We start from the raw sequence: 15,369 nt of genomic DNA, 5'->3' as shown, positions 1-15,369 counted from the left end.
TAATGGGGCCACCTTAGGTGGATAGAAGTCATCTAACCTAGCAAGTTATTATTTATTATTATTTTAGTGGTTATAAGACCACGCCAGATCCTAGTGTGTGTGTACCTGTACATGCACATGTGTGTGTGCGCGCGCACACACACAGTAATAAACAGTCTCTGGCTGCAAACTCCCAGCAAAATTGGGGCACGCGTGTGTGTATGCAGTGCGGGAAAGAAGAAGAAAGAAAAACATCTGACAAATTCCATGGAGTCGGGGGGTTTCTGTGAAAATATTGGAATATATTTGAAAAGATTAATTAGGTATGATTTTACAATACCACCCCATATTTTCATCTCATACTTTATTTAACAATATTAAAGAGGCACTTTAATAGCACACATACGACATAATAAAAAGGCATTTCTTGCTCTCTTTTTCCTCTCTGACAAAATATCAAAATAAAAACTTTTGACATAACACATTGCACCCAAGGTAAATTACCTACAATAGTTTTTTATACAATACAAAGGACAGTAAAGATACATATTAACAGGATAAAGCCTCTTTTTTTCCTTTTAAAACTAAAAAAAAAATTTTGTTTGCAGGACAGACGCAAAGTACTCTATTTGTTCATATCACATCAGTGCATTACTTCACCTCCTTGACTTGGGAGTATTTCAATAGTATTTAAGTATCTTCCATGTCCTCATTTGCACCTGAGATTTCTTTCTGGTTCAAAGTTCAGTTGTATACCTGCTCGATAACATGACATAACCTTTTTAACACTATGGAGTACCAGCATACAGGATGTTATAAAATGTTTTGTTTTCCTGCTTTGATTTCTTTTACAGGTCACTGCTACTTCCTATCTGTTCCCTTTTATTTTTAAATCAAGGAAGTCTGTATTCACATTACAAAATAAAAATAGCACCAGTAACTGCATAGTAAAAAGCTGATACCTATATAGCTACTAAGTCAATACAGTAAGATAGTTTAGAAGTTATACCGTTATGGTCACTTGGACAGTACTATTCTGGTCTGGTAAGTTGGCACAGTTTTATCCGTGAAACAAAAAAAGTTTGTCACAAATGTCAAGGTGCAGTTCGCTAGCGTTATTCTCATTTTTCATGCATTTACATCATCTACAGTGGTCAAATAAGGGCATCAATGTTTGAAACACTGTAATAGGCCCACGCAGCAAGCAAGCTAGTTCATTATTTTCTTGGCAATGTAGAAACAAATTCTTAGGAATGGCTGTCAAAATATGTGGCACTTGATTCTTAATTTAATTTTTTTAAATTTATCATGTCGTAGGCCAGTTCCCAATTTAATGAATTGTACAGGATTATTTGTGCAAAATCTTTAAAAAAAATTGCTTTCTACAGTGTACTGCACCTTCTGAATAAGACGTCTATGGAATGAAGTTCATCTCTTCAAGTACTTTGTACAAAGATAACACAGAAGCAGTCTCAAAAGGGTCTGAGATTTGCAAGTATCCTTATAACCTCAGCACTTCTGCAATAAAGCAATTGCTCTTGACGATTCAGTCTGCCCAAAGCGATTACAATTTCAGTTCATGAAAATCATCAGCAACATCAAAGTTCTAGCATTTGCATGATAAATCAGGTGAATTAAAGTAGATTAGTAGACACAAAGCAAACTATTTCACAGAGGCTGCAGTGCAAGTTCATTTAAACTAGACAGAAAAATCACGCTACACAAACGAATTTAATGCTTTGATAATTTTTCCCTTGCAAACCCCATGAAAGCAGCTGAGGATCACCATAAGTCACTTTCATAAATTACTCTGAAGTATCTCTTCTTAAAGGAATTTTAAAGCTCGTTAATTTCTGTCCAAACAGTTGGCTTAGGAGATTGTTCTGGGATTCGGCTGTCCTGTAATTGTGAGAGTCAGCAGGTTTAGCACCTTGGACAGCTCTGTGCCTGCTTAAAGAGCTGTGGAGGGACGTGGCGGGCCCTTTGGCTAGGAGATGGTGAAAGGTTTTCCCCAGGATGTCCTTCTTACGCTTCAGGTCTCCATTGGAATGACGGTTAGTCACCTTCTTCTGATTGTAGGTGTCCAGCGCCATCTTTTTCAGCTGGTTGCCAACTCCTGACATTCTGGGCTTGGGGATCAGTTTGTTGCAGTGCATTTCCCTCTTCCCGGGGGAAAGGGCAGAAGCCTCGTTGTTAGTCCATTCGCCTCTTTTGAGCTCTCCAGCCCCGTCGCTCCTCCCAGGGCCCGGTGTTCGGGCTTTCTTCTTCTTCCCATCTCCCTCAATGTTCTCCCTAGACGCTGAGCTGCCTTTGTGACTCGAAGACTTGTGCTCTTTTCGCTTCTTCGGGTGCGGCTTGCCAGGCCCGTTCAGAGCTTGCTTGTCCAAGGATTTACCTGGATCCGAGTGGCCATGTTTCACAGGGTTGGCCACTCCCTCAGCTTTGAGTTGACTTGAGAGTTTGTTTTGATTGCATCCTATTTCTCTGACACTGGCACTGGCATTGCCGTCTTTGGCACAGACACCTGTCTCAGGCATGGCCTTTTCTTTTAGTGAGCAGGGTTTCTGGATCTCCTCTGTGCTGCCCAGATTACCAGTTGGAGCGGAGGCAGCTTCGCCACTCACTTGACTGCCTGTGGTTTTCTTCTGAGGGGCTGAATCTTTGGCAGCCCTGTTTAGAACAGGTGATGCTGTCTTGTCCTTCAGAGGCAGAGAGGGGTAGGTGGACTCTGAATAATTGGCCTTGGATGCAATTTCCCTAGGAGCATCATCTACATTTGGGCTGCTCCACAATGTTTTATGAGCGTCCTTGGCCAGTGGAGCTTCTACTTTTGGTGCAGAAATTTCTGGGATTTTCTTAGCTAGTTTGAGGCAAGGGATCTCTTCGACAGGCTCGTCTCGTGAACTGGGATTGTCCAATATCCCCACCACATGTTCTCTTTGATTGCCCGTGGTTGGTTTTGCTTGGCCATCTGCATGCCCATGTTTCTCAGTGAGATGAGGTGGAGATAGCTTTCCGTCCATTGCCTGGTTATGAGCTAAACTAGAAAGGTCCATATGAAATTCAGAAGAGTCCAGGATAGGAAGAGGCTTCCCATCAAAGGCTCCTTTGTCTAGTTCTTCAATGGAAAGCATTGTGGTGTAACTGATCTCTGGATCACTCACGATAGCCTGGGGCAGAGGAGACAGGCATGGGGGTGGCGGGAGGGTATCGAACTGAGATTTTTCCATTTCAGCCAGGAGGTCTGAGAAGTCACCCACGAGGTCTTCTGTTTTCACAGAAGTTTGGGGCAAAGTTGCTCCAGGGTCATCACCTGTTTCAGGGCAGGACTCACTGGGAGGTGGTAAAGGCACATCAGCTAGCTGTAGATCATTACTATGGTCAAGGTGCACAGGTGAGTTGTGTGGATCCAAGCTGCCATGGTGTGTGAGCTTCCTTTTCTTGCGTGGTGGCATGTCCTCCCTTGGATAGTTTTCCTCTTTGATTTTCTCATTGCCATCCTTGGAGGAGATGCCAGGCCTCATGACCCCTCTGAATTTGAAAGTCTTGTTGCTTCCCGCCAGGTGCTTCTCCATGTGCCTGTCGTACTGTTCTTTCTTAGAGAAGGTGTAGTTGCACATGCTGCATATGAACGACTTTTTGATGACATGCATGACATCCGCGCAGAGCTCACATGCATACAGCGTGGTGTGCTTGATCTCCGGCTCCTCTGCTATCCCATGATCTTGACTCAGGTGACTTCGAAGCTCTTTTGTTTCCGGATAGAACATCGGGCACCTGTGGCACAAGTAAATCTTCTGTAAGCTGTGCACCACTAAGTGGCGCTGGAGCTTGAAGGGCTTGGGAAATTGTTTTCCACAGTGGTGGCAATCTCTGGAAGGGTCCTTGCAGTCCGGATGCATGGGGACAGCTTTTTGAGTGCTTTCACCTTTTGGCATATTGTCTGGAGATGGACTGGCAGGCCCTTTGGAAGAGCTGGAGGCGGAGGAAGTTAATTTAATTCTGACACTGCTTTCCAAGGTGTCTTTAGTTACCTTTGCCTCTTGGTCGGGGGGTGGCTCTTTTAGGCTCTTGTTCTCTTTGCTGGCAAGGTGTTTGCTGGCGGAATCCACCAGCTTGGATGACTTGCTTGGTTTCCGATACATGATGGTGTTCAGGAAGTGGGTGACCGCAGCATTGTCCTCGCTGAAGCAGGTAGGCAGACCCATCGCTGATTTCTGAGCCTGACCTTTCCGAGCAAACTGCGTGGCGTGCTCTCTGAGATGCTCGTTATACATCCAGACATCGGAAATCTCCTTCAGGCACATTCCGCAGGCCCACAGGCCAGCTTTGTTTTTTGCATGCTTCTCTTTTAAATGGTCCCTCAATTGCTCCCTTGAGCTGAATTTGCGCTGGACACACATATAGCAGGTAGGTGGAGGGGAAGGGTTATGGGTGAGTTTGTGAAAGTCCAGTTCCCCTAAGGTGAGAAACCACTGGAAACACACTTTGCATTTGTATTGTTTATCCTTAGTCTTGATGTTCATATCGTTGCGATTTTTGCCTGGCTTCCCATCTTCTAGCTTATTTTTGCTGTGTTTGCTGTGCTGGCTTGGCTTCTGCTTGAAACACACCATGCTTTCATCCAAATGGCCAGGATTATCTTTGCAAGGGCTGAAAAAGCACATATCCTGCATCTTGAACTTTGCACTCAACATCTCAATGTCAATTGTATGAAACTCAGGTGAGCCTTGGTCCTCATTTATCTTGCTGTTGAAGGGTTCCTCTTCCAGCTCTGGGGGTTCTGGGCTAGTTTCTGCTATTGAATGTTCATTTTCAAGCTCCGTAGGGGACTTGAACAGTACTTCATCAGCAGGAAGATTTTCTGCCTCCTTTTCAAGACTTCCCCAAATGTTCAAGTTCGGAATGTTTTCCATCTGGTTGTTTTGGCAGAGGAAGGTTAACATGTTATCATCCTCCAGGTCAATGACCTCCTTCCTTTGGCTGTTTTTCTCATAATCTGGCTGCAGTGCAATATTTGTGGAAGCGTTGGAGCTGGCATCACATCCCTTTGGCTTACTGCTGTGACACATGTTTAGCATCAAGGCATCGTCAATGGAGATGGTTTCATATTCACAAGGATCGTCCCTGGTGACACAGAAAGAGCTGGTTTCACTGAGGTCTGAAGCCAGCCGGATGGGAAAGAAGTCTATGGCACCCACTGGCCTGACATTTGCATCAGTGACAGGTTTGGGTTTCTTGGTTCGTTTCCCATACACGCGCGTGCACTTCCTCCGGGTGAACTGGTTGTCCCTTGGAAACAGCTGTGCGAATGTGACGTCATCATCAAATAAACCCTGCAGGTCTGGCTCAGTTGCATCACCAGTGCAGGACTCCTTTCTCTGTAATAACTCTCCCTTTCCCCAGGGCTTTGACTCTGCCGAAAAAGGGCTGTCATCAGAAGCATTTTCCAACATGCCTTTAGTGGGATCCTTGTTGGCCGTTTCAGATTCACAGGTTTCTAAAGACAGATCTGGTCTGGCAGGACTCAAGGGATGCCTGAAGGCACTACTATGATTCCCATGATTGCTCTCTCCCAAGGAATTCTCACGTTCCTTCACATTTGTGCCAACACCATCATCGTGCTGTTCTTTGCATACTTTGCTCAGCCCCTTCTCCACTTGCTTCATAAACCCACTTGCCAATTTCTCTTTGGCCTGTGCCTTTTCTCCTTGACTTGGATCTTCCATCTGCTTTTGACAGCTCACGGGGACCTTTAGTGACTCCTGCCTGTCTGTCTCCATGGAAGAGACGACCAAATCACCCACTTTATCTGCATGCTTAACTATGCAAGGTGACCATTTTGCTGTGTGAGACTGCTGGGCTGAGCATGGCCTGTCTTGTTCCTCTGCTGAGATGCAGCTGCCTGGCTCAGCCAAATCTTCAATCACATTTGACAGACTGGAGTTGATTCTACTGGAAAGAACATTGGAAGGACCATCAGCAGCATTCTTCTCCAGGTTGGACAATTCATTGACTTCACTTTCATTGGGAAACATATTTACTTCCCTTCTTGCTTTTCTACTTCGTTTCTTCTCTAAATTTCTATTTAACTCCCCAGGATCTTTGCTTTGGCTTCTTCTGCCTTTTCCCCGTTTATTTGGTTGCTTTCTAGGACCGGGCTTTTCTGTCACTGATTCATCCAATTCCCCTGTCTCTGAGCTATGAGATTTTGTCTTTGTTTCTTTACTCAGAATATCTGTGTGATGACGTTCATGGCACACTTCAAGCGATATGACACTGAGGTCACTGAGCACTCTACTAACTACTTCTTGCATTTGTGCATTGGGCTCCTTCTCTTGACCTGCACATGTTTTCTTGGAGACGTGTCCAACAGCGCTGGTTGGCATTTGTGTGTTATTCATTCTCTCCTTGGCAGTGGCCTTTATGCTTTTCCGAGAGACTTTCTTGGACATTTTAGATGTTTTCTCCAGCAAATTCAAACTGAACTTTGAAGTTTTGCTCGGCATCAATGTGCCATCATTTTTCGTCTGATGCTTTACAGCTTTGTGCCTGGTCAATCCTGGTTTGGATCTAAAAGATGCAGAACAAATATCACAAGTGACTTGGAGGCCATTTTGTTTCTCTTCTTTCAGATGCCCGTTTCTGGATGCATTTGGGATATTTTTAAACATGCCACTCTCCTCTTCTTGCTCCATGTTATTTAACATACAACTGCTGTCTCCTCCAGTACTCTCAGCCCCTTGGCTTTCCAAGTCATCTCCTTTTGAATTATTTTCTCTATTATCCACATTTTTGGAGGGGTCACTAGGTATCATCTCTGGCACCTCTGTAAACTGGTGGACCTCTTGATCAAGAGGGCCAGAATCTGCTGTCCTTTCACAGGCAGTACTTACAACAGTTGGGATCTGTTGAATGACAAAGCTATTGCACGAGGCCTCTGGCTCATTTTGATGTTTATTTCCATTATAATGGCACTTTTTAAGCTCCTTTTCTTGATTTAAGTTTACCTCTCCGTCTCTTTCTCCAACTGGCGAAAGATTAGTGGGCTGCGTTGAGTAATCTTTGGTTTCTGGTGTGGGCTGACAAGCATGGATGCCCTGCAGAGGTATTGACTGAGAATTAATAATCGTGTCTGTGACGGTGCATGTCTTGTTTCCTTTATAAAGAGGGCATAACAGCTCAGCACAAGTGCTTTCCGGCAGCACATCACCAATGTCATTTTGCTCCAAAGGTGGCATGCAGGGAAGAATACAGTCGTTCATTTGCAATTTCTGGGGGCTTTCCAGCTCCAAACCAGAAACTGCCAGCTCACCGGGGCATTGTGGAACATGAGGTTCTGCCGGTCCTTCTTTTTCAGACTGCCCAAGATTAGTTAGAATGTCTTTGGCAGGACAATGACGAATGTTTCCAATAGCATCCAAAGGTGCGGGAGCAGTGGTGTTGCATTGCTGAAGAGTGGGTTGAAAGACACGTGTGTTTTTCCATTTTCCTTGCTCTAAAGGATTTTGCGTGGAACAGCAAACTAGATTTTTCTCTGAGTCAGAGTTGAACCTTTTTACAATAAATGAACTTGACTGAGTCTCTGTGTTAAGCACAGGGGCAGTGTATCTATCCTCTTCCGAGAGCTGCACACTGAAGTCCGAGAACTCTACATTTTCATTATTATTGTTCTGCAAATATTTGTGGTGAGAAAAGCTAGTTTGCAAAGGCAAACTGGCCAGAGAGTCCTCTTTGGAGTGACAAGCGTCAAGGACCTGCTTTTTCTTTCCACTGCCATCTTCAGGAAGCTGAGCATTTACTGAATAGATGTTAGTTTCATGCAACAAATTATATTCCTGGTGAAGATCTTCAGAAGGATTCAAAGAGCTAGCAGGACCCAAAGATGCACTGCAAGGAAGCTGTGTCTCATGTCCCACCTGGTTATTGGTTGACCCTATGCATTTGGTTTTTATGGTGCATGACAACTGCATTTGATGACTAGCTCCCTCAGACCAAGCATTACATTCAGCAGCGCTTACTTTTAGTGTCTCTGTCAGTGCATTGCCTAACGTTTCTTTCTCAAACAAACTATGGCTTAAATAGGATTGTCTGTGGTTTTTAAATGCCAAGGTTGCTTTGTTTTTATCTTGCTCTTGCTCCTCCACAATCTGATCAGCTTTCTTTACCTGCCCTAGCAATGGGGTTACCGTTGCGCTGCTGCATGGTGAGAGGTTATTATGCTCTGGTGATACGCCATCTGCACAGATATTAATGTCACTGGGCTCTGAACATTCATCTGCTAAGTGCTGCAGCTCTGTTACATTATTGTGCAGCTTGTGGTTCGAAAATGTGGATTGCTCTGCAGTGTAGGTGTCTGTTTCGTTGAACGACTCCAGCTGTTCACCTGCCTCTGGAAAAACTCCAGTTGCTTCTGATGTAGTAGCCTTGCTCTCTGCTTCTCCTCCCATGGGCTTGTTCCCCTCTGCACATGCATGATGACATGCTGAATTCTCGCCTTCCAAGCTGCCCAGGCCTTCCTCTTCCTGCTCAGACTGAATATTGGCATTTGAAGGTTGGTGATTGGCAGAGAGCAGCACTGGGAAGCATGGCATCATCAGCTCTTCTTCATTATTCTTGACTGTCCGGGCAACAAACAGTTGGAGCTGCTGTAATGGGTTTGCGGTAGTTTCTTGGGAGGCTAGCACCTTTTCTGTACCACAATCAGTCTCTTTGGACACACTCAGTATACTGAATAATAATGCTTTCCGGTTGCTAGCCTTGTCAAAGGGCCCTGGGGTTTGGTAGACTGCAGGATCCTTGCTTTCTTCAGTCTCTTCCAATAAAACAGGTCCATTGTCATCACCTTCACAGTGCACTGAGATTTTTAGCACTTTGGGTGACTCGGCTTTGTCTAGAGGTCTTTCTTCTGAGTCCATGTTATTTTTGGCATGAGAAGACAAAGCGAGATCCAAGGTGGGGACCCGATCTTCCTGAAACCCAAATTCAGATTTCAGATTTGGAATGTGGCTGCTGAAAGATTCCAGCTCTGGAGGATCATCAAAGGTTTTATCCATTTTCCCTGGCTCGGAAAACCCATCAGCTCCGTGTTTGCTTGGCAGGGACGGAAAAATATTGTGTTTATTTAGTTCAGCTGCCTCTAGAGTTTTAGGGAACAAGGAATCAGTAACAATGGCAGGGCTTTTTATCATATGGTTTGTGTAGATTGGAGCCTCTAATTTGTCTGGCATGCATGAATCAGGGATAACCTGGGAAGGTTCATTCTCCATCTCTCTGGAGTCACTTTCCTTGGAAGTTTCAGCATCCTTCAGAGTTTCCGGGAGCTTATCGCAGGGCTCTTTGGAACAGAAATGATCTACAGAGATTGAATCTTCAACAGCTGGTGTACACATGCTTGATTCTAAAGAACTAAACTCTGCTGGGCAGGGCCAAGAATCCTGGTGGTTCTTATAATTGCCATCTATGTTGGGAACTGTAGGCTTCTCATTCACTAAACTTTGGCCCACACAGACTTTTGTGGAAAGAAGGTTTGTATTCCCAAGGGCATCTGTCAAGAACAAATCCTTTTCATTCCCTGTCTCTTGATCCACGGGTATAGGTGAAAACTGGTCAGTTGCTTTTCTCAGCTGTGTGCCGATGTGTTGCTCAGATGTCTGATGGACTTCGGATGCCTCATTATTTAATTTGCTGGTTTGCAGCTGACTTTCCAGTTCTGTAACTAATCGCTTGATCTCCAGCTCATCATCTGATATATTGTTCATAAAAGCTACATTATAATCTCCAATCCTGTCTGCCAAAGGTAAAGACATTTGATTGTGCGCTATGGCTCCCTCATCTGGGAATTTCTTAGCTAATGGCTTTTCCACCGAAAGGGTATGAAACTGACCAATGTCTTCCGACAAAATTGGAGACACTTCCTCCATTAGACCCCAGTCCTTCTCTTGAAGAAATGGAGGATACTGCTGCTCAAACGGCATCGTTTTGCTGGGTGGATTGCATCCAAATGGGACATAATTGTCCTTACTTGTGGCGACGCTGTCGTATAATGGAGTATCAAACTCAGCTACGGGAAGTTCTCCGAATATCGAAGAGGAGTCAAAGCCAAGAGGGGAAGACACTTTGGTCTGCTGATTTTCTGAGGCAAAGGGGGTGAAATCAGAGTGCTTCTGCTCAAATGAGCTGGTGCTAATGTCATCCTGGCATAAGTACATATCGTCAATGTGTGAGGCCCCCACGGCAGGAGGCTTTGAGAAAAGGTTAGGATCATAGCGACTGGATAGGTCTTTGTGGTCATAAAGTGTGTCGTCAGTGCTCACATAGGTATCGGGTCCTTTGATGGCTAGCATCATTCCAACAGGATCCCCATTGTAACAGCCGACTGGAGCAGCATAATCTTTATGGTCATCACGAAGTCCATGTTCCTTTAAGTACTTGATTCCAGCAGGCGAATAGGTAGTGCTCACCTGTCCAGGGCTGGCATCGGTACCCATGTGAGAGGGAGGAATTAACTCTTCTGTATGGTAAGTGAGGGTGTCCTCATTATAAGCAGCAAACGGACGCCTCTGACTGGTCATTGTCAAATCAGTGGAATCTTGAGCCTCTGTCTTAGGTCTCGCTATCTCACCTGCATGGCTAGTGGCTCCTTTCTGCTCTTCTGTGTCCTCTTCACAGTAAAGTCTGACGGGGCCCTTGTTGAAGGCATCTCTGCTGTGATGTTGTTTTTCTTTGCTGTCTGGTGAGCTTTCCTCGTTCATAGAACCTGCCGGAGAAATGTGTGACCTCTCGCTGTGATGTGTCGTGGAGCCAGTCAGCAAAAATTTGGCTGAGCCAAACCTCCTGGTCCCTCTGGAAAAGCCCGCTTTGGTTTCATTGCTCGTCTTTAGAGTCTCTTTATCAAGAAGGCTCAGCGGGTTCCTTGGAAGTGGTGTGATGTGCTCAGAACTATCTGGGTATCTTCTGTTCTGGACGCTTTCCTTCTCGTTGTCAGAGTCGGCCCTTTCAGTGCTTGGGGGGCTAGCGCCAGTTTCACTGGACAAGCTAGTGCTATGACTGCTGCCGGTGGACGATCGGCTGCTTCGCCTTCGGATTCTGGCTGCAATGCCATCTTTCTTTATTGCCTCATCGCTTGGGGCCCGCCTGTGCTCCTGACCATCTCTCTTCTGGCTATAGGTCCAGGTTGGCTCTTTCTCTTTGGTCCTCTCCCCTCTCCCTGAGCGCCTCTTGCTAAAGCCGTGCTTGGTCCGCCCGTTTGATGCGGACCCCAGCTTCTTTCTGCCGTGCAGCTTGGCATACACCACCCCTTCGTCATCTGAATCCGAAATGTACTCGTACTCGCCAAATTTACTGTCCTGGGCTGCCGGCAGCAGCCTCTCAGTGGCTCTGGAGACTGGCGTGTTCTTATCGCTCTTCGCATGCAGCTTGTGCAGCTTGTTTTTCTGCTGCACGATTTTATGAATGAGCTCCTTGCTCCACGTGCCGCTCCTCGGCTTCCGCTTTTTCACATCCTTCATCGAGAACCGCAGCAGCTTGGGGTTCTTATTGGCAGGCCCTGGGGTGGTACCATTTGGCCTGATTTCACTCTTCAGATAAGCATCCTCACTAAGGCTTCTGGGCTGGTTTTTATCGGAGTCAGGTTGGGTCATAGTCACTGGAGTAACAGAGCCACCATCACCCTTCCTCCCCGTTTTCAGCTTGGTATTCTTGTCAGGCTGTGCTTTATCAGTCGTCACCCGATTTGCAGCCTTGCTCCGAGCCAGCTCCTTGATACTGGATTTCTCCAGCCTTTTGTTCCCCCGGTCTGTGAACTTGCCTGCCAGTCTCCTCTTAGGAACATGCTGCGTCCCCGGCGCTCTGCTCTGAGCCTGCTCTCCGCTGGGATGATCCTCTTCATAATAATAGACGGCTTTTGACTCACTCGCTGGCTTCTCGTCCTTCCCCGTGTGCTTCAGTTTGTTCTCCGAGGTTGGGCTATCCTTCACCTTGTGCGGCATCCCGTTGCCCATGCCCTTCACTGACGTGAGTTCCTCATCAGCAAACACATCTATGAAGCTACTGTCAATCTCGGGGTTATCGGACTGATACTCCAGCCCATTCAGCGCTTCCGTGATCAGACTATCCAGCTTGGCATCATCGATTTCTAAGTCGGAAGCAGTAAGTGGCAAGGAATTTGTGGTTAGCCCATGAAATATATGGCCTTTCAGCGGGTCCTCCTTTGCCTCCCCTCTGCCTTCCCCGTCTAACAGGAAATTGACAGGCTTGTTTAACGCGAGCAGGTGTGAATGGGTGTCGGGAGAAAGTGATGGCCCTGGCCTGGCTTGGGAGTGTTTCGTGGACTCTGAGGGGAGCTGCTTCCTGGCCTCGGCTCCCTTGGAAGCATCTCTCATTTCGCCCTGGAAAGCCACATGCGAGCCGCAGAACTGGCGGTGCTCCAGGAAGGAGGAGAGGTTGCTGTAGTTCTGGTCACACTGCTTGCAGGTCAGCAGCACGTCCAGCTGGTCCAGGCTTGCGCTGCTCAGCGAGTTCGCCAGCAGGTGATGGGAGGAGTAAGGCGGGGGAGGCGGTTCCCCCTCGAAGGCATCCAGGCAGCCCTTGGCCATGTCAACATCTGGCTTGTGGAACTGGGTCTCCGGGAGGCATTTGAGAAGGTGCTCGTCCTTTGGGGTGTCCAGGGGGAAGTGGAAGGGCTTGATGGAGTCTGGCGGGTGGTAGTTGAGTGAGCTGGAGTTCAGGATGTCCGCGGGGTGGCAGGGATGGTGAAAGAAGGGTGCCGGGGTAAGTGCTGCAGACAGCTGGCTGTCTTCGAAGCTGTGGTTGACCGGGCTGCTGGACATAGGCGAGAGAGAAGAACACGTGCTGCTGCAGGTAGGGTTGGGGACAGGTGACGGGAGCGGAGACTCACATGGTGAAGCTGTCACCAAGGCCGACGGCGGCAGAGCCAATGTTGGATTGGGAGAGCTCCTGGAGGTGGCTGGTGGCACCGTTTGGTTCATGCTGAAGAAGAGGGGTTTGCTCCTGGAGTCGCATGTGGGAGACCCGGTGTCCTTCCCACCTTCAAAGGAGAAAGCGTTCGTTGAGCCGCAGCTCTGCCGGGTGGGGTCCCTCCTTTGCACCAAGAGACCCTCTCCTGCCAGGAGCTTTTGGCTGTGATACCTGGGGGTGCCTTTCTGCAGACTGCTGCCCCCTGGCCATTGCGAGGTGCCCAGGGGGAACGGGAATTTCTGGCTGGTGAGCTGTCTGGAGAGCTCTATCCTGTTCTGGCTGGGCACTGCGGAGGTGAGGTGTATTTGCTGCCAAGGCATCCTGGAGTTTTTCTGCACGTACTGCCTCTGCTCAGGGCTGGACTGGCACTCGAATGAGAACTGACTTCCAACAGGGTTTGAATAAGGTGCTGAAGTCTGGTCCACGGGAGAGAACGCCTTATTGGCTCCATCCCAGGCTTGCAAGAGCCGGGGGTGGGCTTGAGGTGTACTGGGCATGCTCTTCTCAAAAGGCACCGATCCCGTGCTTACGCCGCTCGCCAGGGAACCGCAATAAACTTTGTTCTGAAAGTGCACTTGGGGTAGAGAGTTCTGTGGTATATTCCTTCGAAGAGAGCTACCTTGGGTCAGTATCCTTTGACTAGGTCCATTGTCTTTCAGTGAAGGCTGCCCCTTACTCACTGGCTTTGGCATACTAGTCACATGTAAACTAGGTGGGAAAACAGATTGGTTTTCTTGGAAAGTGCTTGGAGTTTGGTCGATAGCACCAGAAGAAGAGAGAGCACCATTGAGCTCACCGGAATGCTCATTCCTTCCTTTGTAGCAAGGCAGAGGGGACTGCTGCTGGACCCCGGGGGCCGAGGAATGTAGGAACTGAGCTGGCTGAGAAGACAGGCCATATGTCCTGCCCTCTGGGGCTACGGTTTCGTAGGAGCCGTTGCCCAGAGCCTCCTCTTGCCAGTCCCTGGAGGAAGAATGAAAGCCGAAAGCACCATGAATCACCTGGTTAGTTGCCAGCGAAACATCCATATAATCTTGGCTGGTAGCGTCATTACGGAAAGGATCCTTTGCTACGTCATGCAGCGGCTGGAAGGGGTATTGAAATGGCAAGGAGCCCAGACAGTGTGTGCTGGCTTTGCCACTCTCGGGGAAGGGGCATGGTTTCTGAGCAGAGATACCATAGCTAGCACCCGGGAAGTTTTTGTCCGGTGAAGGCCAAGACTTATTCCCATTTGCCTGGAACTCTAAATAGTGTAACTGCCCGTTAGTGCCAGGGCTTTTGTGGGGGAGGCCAGCCGACGGCTGTCCTTTCCCGCTGTGGTTCTGGCGTGCGGCGGCTGGCGTGTGTGAGGTATAGTTGCCGGAGGTGAGGCTGGAGGAGACCTCCGGGAAGCACTGGTTGAAGCTCAGGTCCTCTTGCTCAAGCTCTGCCTCCCTCTCGGGGATGCTGGGCACGTGGAATCGGTAGCTTCCCGAGCTGGGTCCTCGGCTGACTTCTGGCTTCTTGGGTGGGGTGACCTTCTGCTGGGGGTAGGCGATGCCAATGGTGGGGTTGGACCGAGAGTTGCTAATGCTGAGCCTGTAGAGCTGGTGGTGACTGCGCTCCCCTTTCCCAGACCGCCTGTTCTTATCCCTCACTCGGCTCTTCCCCGTGGGAGACTGCGGGCTCCCCTTGACGCTGCCCCACGGGCCATCGCTGGAAAACTTGGGCTTGTTGTGGAGGGACTTGAAGTCGATCTTCCCTGCTTGCTGCGGCCTGATCACAGCTTCCCGTTGGCTGTGGGGCTCTTTGTCCTTAACACTGGGGAAGTGGGACCCGCTCTCGGTCCCGTTGTGCAAGCACAGCTCCGAGGTGTCCAGGGAGCTGCCGTTAAACTCCCCCCCACCTTTCCCGCTGAAACGTTCAAAGGCAAAGTCTTTGTCTTGATCTTTGGAGCTGGACTCAGTATCACTGACGGCATAAACATGCTGGGTCTCTCCTGTCATGATACCGAGGGGCAGGGCTAGAAGGCACTCGTTTCCCTTACATCTGTGGGGTTAGATCCTTCCTTCACGAGCATGGTCTCTTGTTGGTAGGTGGCTAAGATGAGGCTTGGTTAAATAGGCAGGGGTGCCCTGCTCCCACATCTATCCTGGTTACTGGGCAGGTCTCGCTGGTAAAGAGCACCTGGGATTCGCCTCATGCTTCCAGACAGGACCTACAATAGAGAAAAACCCCAATGAGTCTAAGGAGGATAAAGGACATGGGCATGTCTAATAGCACGGAGCAAGGGGAAGCCACAGCTCAGCTGGGGGCTGGATTCGCCCGTCCCGCGCCCTGGGGAGTCAGCCACGCCTGGGCACAGAGTGGGTGTTCAATGCTACTATCCTGATTTGTGTGTGTTTGACCCCCGCCCCCTGCACAGATGTGAAT

The 15,369-nt window shown here is 48.2% G+C and overlaps 1 protein-coding gene across 1 annotated transcript; it reads right to left on the bottom strand.

Annotated features, from left to right (window-relative positions):
• Positions 1-1,747: 1,747 nt before the first annotated feature.
• Positions 1,748-14,942, bottom strand: ZNF469 (zinc finger protein 469). The gene has a single exon (XM_039502607.1). It carries the CDS (start codon positions 14,940-14,942, stop codon positions 1,785-1,787), a length of 13,158 nt encoding a protein of 4,385 aa, XP_039358541.1. The 3' UTR covers positions 1,748-1,784.
• Positions 14,943-15,369: the final 427 nt, after the last annotated feature.

The sequence above is a fragment of the Mauremys reevesii genome, linkage group 16 (genome assembly GCF_016161935.1).
Source record: "Mauremys reevesii isolate NIE-2019 linkage group 16, ASM1616193v1, whole genome shotgun sequence".
NCBI lineage: Eukaryota > Metazoa > Chordata > Testudines > Geoemydidae > Mauremys > Mauremys reevesii.
Note: the sequence above shows the minus strand (reverse complement) of the source record. Positions and strands in the feature narration are given on the sequence as shown.